Below are 6,522 nucleotides of genomic sequence, written 5' to 3' on the forward strand. Positions count from 1 at the left end.
CCATGTAAGAGAGGGAAAAAAACCTAATTTTGAGGGAGGAAGGGAGAGTTTAATTTTGTTAGAGAGAACACAATTTTGGACAGCAGTGATAGAGGACCTAATCTCTTTCTGCCACACTCTATTTACACCATGAGACAGTATTCTCAAAATTGGCAAACAAATTAGTGAGGGTTTTAGTTTAGTTAGTGAAACTGTTAGTAATTTTTTAGACTAGATTTATAAATTAACAATTAAAAATAATAAAAATATAAAATATTTAAAAATTGCTTAATTTTACAGATTGAACTCGTCAAAAATAGATGAACTAACTCAACAAATCAGTCAAATTTACTTTTCAATTTATAATAATTTAAACAAAGCACTGGTTGGTAGTCTACCTCAGACCAATTCATGAGAAACCTACCTCGAACCAGTAAAAAACCCTAATTTTATCACAACTTAATTATGGTAAAGGGAGAGCTTAATTGGGTAGCTTCTGAGTTGGACATATGTGTCATTACGGTTTTTTACTAGGGTACTATTCTCACCCAATACGTCCGGCCCACTCTCGTTCACCTCAATACGTCCGCCCCACGCTCGTTCAATTTAATATCATCTTTTGTTGTTATATTGTTATCATTTTAATTTTCTGAAAAATAGAAAAAGCCTAAAATTCCAAATTTTTTTTTTTTAACCTTTTAAGGTATTTTTCAAATGTTATCATGATATTATATTAAAATTTATTTTTATAATCAATTATAAAATTTTTAATTTAAAAAATATAAAATCAAGTAGATCTATAATCACATGAAAATCTAAAACATAGACGGTGTAGATAATATGTTTTAAAATTTACTATTTTTGAGACTTAAAATCGTTTTATTTTTTATAGTTCTACATCTTAAAGCTTTTTCAACATTAAAACTACCTTCTCCTTACGGATTTTCGAGGGGCTACATTATAAGGTAGCATCCATATGTAAACTTTTTTCTTTTGAATAAACGTGCAGTTTTTATAAGGTTGCAACTTTAAACAATTCAATTAAAGCACACTTTAAAATTTTATCATAATATGTAATTTTATTATAAAAAGTTCTTAGTATTATCTTAAAATCTAATTTTATATCTAATTAGAAAAATTTTATTTTTAAAATAATTAAAATTAAATAGGTTTATAAATATATGAAAATCTTGAAAATGGACGGTTTAGATATCGTGTTGCAAGATGTACTATTTTCGAGACTCAAAAATCCTTTTTTCGACGTTTAGATGATCCATTATAGTGTTTTTTCAACATTAAAATAACATTTCCCAAAGATTTTTGACCTTTCTGAAAGAATTTTTAGGTGCATATGTGATTCTCCATTTTAAGGTTGCAACCATATATAAACGTTTCCCTTTAAATAATGACTATATATACTCTTCTCGCTTTTATGGGAAACTTTGAATATCAGGGCGAGGCAGTTTTTTTTAAGAGAGAGAGGAGCTATCGGAATTTGTAGGAATAGAATGAAATCCTAGAGATAGAAAGAGAGAGAGAGGCTCTGATTCTTTTTATTGTACTCAGATTGGCAGCAATGGCGTTAAAAATGCACAGATACCAGCTTCAGTACAGGTACTGTTAAGTCCCCAGTTTTTCCTTTTGCGGGAAACCCTATTTCTGGTTTCTCGTGTCCGCTCGACTCCCCCTTGTCTCTCTAAACTTAGGGTTGAAGATGCCTCTCTTGTCATGAGCTTCATGACACAGAATGTTACTGAGATTACCAAAAGACTTCGCCCCCCTGTTTAGCCATGGCGAACCTCAGAATTGTTGTTGATGAACTTTCATTGCCCAATATTTGGTAAATTGGTTTTCATTAGATCTGTTATCATTAGCTGCCATTAAATTCTATCATTTTCATGTTTCTGCACTTTTAATTTGCAGTTTATGTTGCAAAATGTCGATATTAGAATCATTGTCAAAGGAAATTGGGTGACTGAATAGGAAGAGAATATTGGGTTTTTTTCCCCTTTTCTTTCTTTTCTCATATTCCAACCATGAAGAGAGGAAAGGGGGATCCACAGGGTGGAAGGAAGTGTAAATCATCTCATATTTTACTGGTTTTAGGGGGAATGTATCTGCTCTTCATATTCTTTAAATTGCCAAAGGTTCTTGAGATGGCAACCTTATTGAGTGGAGATGATAATTTTGTTACTTTGGAAAAATCATTTAGGAGAGAACCAGTTGATGATGACGATTGGAATAAACCCATTTTCTCATCAGTTTATCAGGACACTTTTCATAGAAAATTAGAGGATAGTCAAAATCAGAATGCCCCAGAAAGGCCACATAACGAACCCCAAAAGTTGGACCAGGGTTCTTTCCAAACCCTTAAGCCACTCGTGCATAGGTATGGAAGGATAACTGGTGCAATAGTGAGAGAAATGAACAAAACCCATGACTTGTCTATGCTTGAAAGAATGGCAAATGATGCTTGGTCAATTGGGCTAAAAGCATGGGGAGAGTTGGAAACTCTTAATTCATCATCGGTAACTTTAAATCAAACCGAGAAGGTGACAGAGCCATGCCCATCTTCTATTTCTTTGTATGGTGAAGAACTTGGTGATCTGGGTAATACTATGCTTCTCCCTTGCGGCCTGGCAGTTGGGTCTTCAATAACTTTGATTGGCAAACCTAGAATTGCTCATAAGGAATATGTTCGCAATTTTAGGAGGGTGAGAAGTGGGGACGATGTGGTCATGGTTTCTCAGTTTATGGTGGAGTTGAGGGGATTGAAGGCAGTTGATGGGGAGGACCCACCAAGAGTTTTGCACTTAAATCCACGTTTAAGGGGTGATTGGAGCCGAAGGCCTGTTTTTGAGCACAACACTTGTTATCGGATGCAATGGGGGACTGCACAAAGATGTGATGGTTTGCCATCAAGGAGGGAAGATGATACCAGTAAGCATATATTTTCTTTCATTCTTTTCTTTAGGGAAAGATTGCTTTAATCTAATGGAGTGTTCAAATGAGTAGTCAAATAGGTCTCACTATCCGTTGAATGTCCGGTTTTGGTGAGTGCCTTTCTCTCTCCACCATCAGCATGCGTCATTTGAATTGACAAAGATGACCTAATGTACTACGGTTTTACCGTAGTTGATTGACTTGGGTATACTATACTTTCCATTTGTTTGTATACTAGTTTCTGTTGGCTTACATATGTGGCGTGTGTACTCTAGCATCTGAAGTTTGAGACACTGAAATAGCAAAATACTACCAGAGCTCAGTTTTCATGTTACACCGAACCTACTTGCATAAACATATATGGCCAATTCTAAAATGCATTCCCATTTGGATTGTGACGTTCTAACGTGGTTGTGCCTGAGATCGTTGCAGACCTCATTACCATAACTTGTATGATTTGTTGATAAACCTGAATAACTACTTGTATTCCAAACCACTCGACTAAATAGACACATCTGGAAATAAAAAAACTTTTGATTATTAAAGGTTTTCATCACCTATGGGATTCCCTTTTTGTCTATGATATGATCCATCTGATGATTATTACGTGGGTCATGTATCTGTAATGTGATCTACAGAATGATAAACAATTGCATAAGAGTATAACACTTCGGTGTTTCTTTTTTTGCAATAAAGTGAATGAGCATCTGGGCACAAACAAAGGTTCACTGTAGCAATAAATTGGTATCAATTTACTTGTAATAAGAGTATAACACTTTGGCGTTTCTTTTTTTGCAATAAAGTGAATGAGCATTTGGGCACAAACAAAGGTTCACTGTAGCAATAAATTGGTGTCAATTTACTTGTTAGTATGATCTCTGCTTCTGGATATATTTCTTTTATTTCTTTCTTTCGTTCTTTTTTTTTTCCGTAAATTTGAGTTTATGGGAGTAGATTACATGAAATGATATCTTTTACTGCTGCTTTATGTATAAAAGGTCAGGCCACTGCATATTTTGATTGCTAGATATCTACGGCTTGTTCATCTATTACCATGTTTTTGTGGTTTTTTTCAAAGAAAAGAATATGTTGTCACTTTTTAGTTTTTGCTTCATGCTTATATGCTTGCGTTAAATATACTAAAATACTGACACTGTTACCACACAGTTGATGGATTTGTAAAATGTGAGAAATGGATACGTAGTGATATTACTGAAGCAAAAGAATCGAAGACCATTTCATGGCTGAGACGATTCATTGGACGTGCAAAGAAGCCCGAGATGATGTGGCCTTTTCCTTTTGTGGAGGATAGACTATTTATTCTAACTGTACGGGCTGGTGTGGAAGGATATCACATTAATGTTGGTGGCAGGCACATTAGTTCTTTCCCCTACCGAACGGTACATCCCTATCTATATTGCACCTTTTCAAAATTATGTTAGATACCTTTGCCATATACTAGGCATGTACATGATAGTACATTAATTGGTGTAGATGATCTTCATATAAATGGAAATTTTGTTTTGTTTTTATTGTCCTTTATTCTTCTACTAGATAGTAGGTTGTACAGTTCACATGCTAGCTACGTTTGAATTTGAGTCAAAATCTCCCTATTGCTCTAGATTTGTTTTCCTTCAATTGTCTGATTCCCCAAACGTTATTTGTTTTCTTATGGTAGAGGATTTTAGATTGTTGGTAATACCTTTTTCAACTCATGGATATGCTAATCTCTAGTGCCAGGTTTGATTGACATGGAACTTTTGGAATCAAGAATGCAGTTTGTTTTACTAGAGTTGTATGGTAATGTGGCAGGGATTTTCTCTGGAAGATGCGACTGGATTGTCTGTAGACGGTGATGTAGATGTGAATGCTGTTATCGCTACTTCTCTTCCAATCTCACATCCAAGTTTCTCTCTTTTGCATGTCTTGGATATGTCACAGAAGTGGAAGGCTCCTCCACTTAAAGATGACTCAGTTTTCCTTTTCATTGGGATCCTTTCTGCTAGTAATCACTTTGCAGAGCGGATGGCAGTTAGGAAAACCTGGATGCAATGTGAATTAATTAAGTCGTCAAAAGTAGTGGCCCGCTTCTTTGTTGCATTGGTAAGCATCCGATTGTCCTGCACTCTTTATGTTCATCAGCATTTTATTGTGGTTCATGGAATTGGTTTGGCATTGGGCTCTTTGATTTTTTGAAGAAACAATTTATTCCTGATGAAATTTATTGTACACGTAGGGTTACAATCTGAGTTAACATTCCTCCAGTAAATTTTTAGGTATTTGATTCATGTGTTGGATAAGACTTCGTGGAATTATTTTTGTTAAAAATTTTCTTTTTATAGCCACCTAGGATTCATGGCTGCACTTCTTTTACATTTTACCCTTTTTTTTCTTTCTACGGTTTATATATATTCTTTAAATGTAGTTTCTTTTAGGATGCTCCCAAAGAAGTCCAAATCCCTACTATTCTTCGTATCTCAGAATCTACAAGGGACTAGTTTATTTCATTAGTCGACATGACTTGGTCTCTGGCCTACAGATGACCTATTTATGGAACTTAATTTAGTGAACTCCGGATGGTATTTGTCATATCAGACTACTTTACTTGTTATAACTCTAATGTAAACCATATTTTACTCAGTTTGTGGAGGAGTGGAGTGTAGATTGAATGATGAAATCAAGAGCAGAAAAAGGTTCATCAAGTTGGTTTAAATTAAGAACTTGCAGAACCTTTAGAACAAGGAGACATTAAAGAAATATTATTCTATGGTGGTCATAAGCCTTATATATGATGTTTACAACCTAGAAGAAAAAGAAAAAGAAAAAGAATATGGCCATCAAGAAAGGGGATCCCGAGTTAAATAAAATATAAGGACAATATTCTTAATGTAACTGCAATAATCCAGAGTTAGTTAGTTGAACACTTTCCCATTCTAATGCTTCCGCTGAAGTTAGTTCATAGAAAAATAGAATACCGTGCTTGCGTGTAATTGCATATCAATTAGAAAGTGGTATTTCTGCAAGGTAAGAGATGAAATTTGTCAAACATTTCAACAAAAAAAAAAGAAACAGAGATGAAATCCGTCAACCTCTTCATTCGATTTAATTGGGTCATGTGATCCCACTTTGTTTTCCACTGACGCTACACATGTAATCAAAGGATAGCCTGTGTTGAATGAAATAGCCTCAGCAATCTGATCCACTTCCAAATTTCTGTACTTGCTAACTAATATTAGCAATAGATGCTTTTTGATAATATGGTTGTCCATTTGTAGTTTATTACTCTATGATTGTATTTCCAAAGAGTATCTTGTTGCAATGGATTTGATAATCACCATTTGTTTTTAACATTTTTATAGTTCTATAACATCTTAAGATAAATCTTAAAATTGTCTATTGTTGGAAGTTTATTATTCATTTATAGCATTATGTCCCCAATGACTTTTAAGTGGAGTTGGGTGTATTCCATCCATGGGTGCTAATTGAAGAGGAGAAAAGAAAATCAGTATTTTGATTTGTTGGATAATGTTTCATTTATCTCTGTATGAAAAATATTTTTTGGTCCATGTTTTGTAAGAGTGTGAAGGAAAAACTTCCATA

The 6,522-nt window shown here is 34.4% G+C and overlaps 1 protein-coding gene across 5 annotated transcripts in view; it reads left to right on the top strand.

Moving 5' to 3' along the window:
* Positions 1-1,423: 1,423 nt before the first annotated feature.
* LOC18427208 (Galactosyltransferase family protein) overlaps positions 1,424-6,522 on the top strand; it is a 9,220-nt gene continuing 4,121 nt past the window's right edge. For 2 of the 5 annotated variants that reach the window (XM_020663019.2, XM_088857373.1), the window contains exons 1-4: positions 1,424-1,819; positions 1,903-2,919; positions 4,090-4,322; positions 4,735-5,025. In XM_020663019.2, the coding sequence (XP_020518678.1) occupies positions 2,016-2,919; positions 4,090-4,322; positions 4,735-5,025 (1,428 nt within the window). In that variant the 5' untranslated portion in view covers positions 1,424-1,819; positions 1,903-2,015. The remainder of the gene's footprint in view (positions 1,820-1,902; positions 2,920-4,089; positions 4,323-4,734; positions 5,026-6,522) is intronic. The other 3 variants (XM_011622465.3, XM_088857374.1, XM_088857375.1) reach the window with 3 other exon arrangements.

Source organism: Amborella trichopoda, chromosome 2, assembly GCF_054954075.1.
Source record: "Amborella trichopoda isolate Santa Cruz 75 chromosome 2, AtrichopodaSantaCruz75HAP2 v2.0, whole genome shotgun sequence".
Taxonomy (NCBI): domain Eukaryota; kingdom Viridiplantae; phylum Streptophyta; class Magnoliopsida; order Amborellales; family Amborellaceae; genus Amborella; species Amborella trichopoda.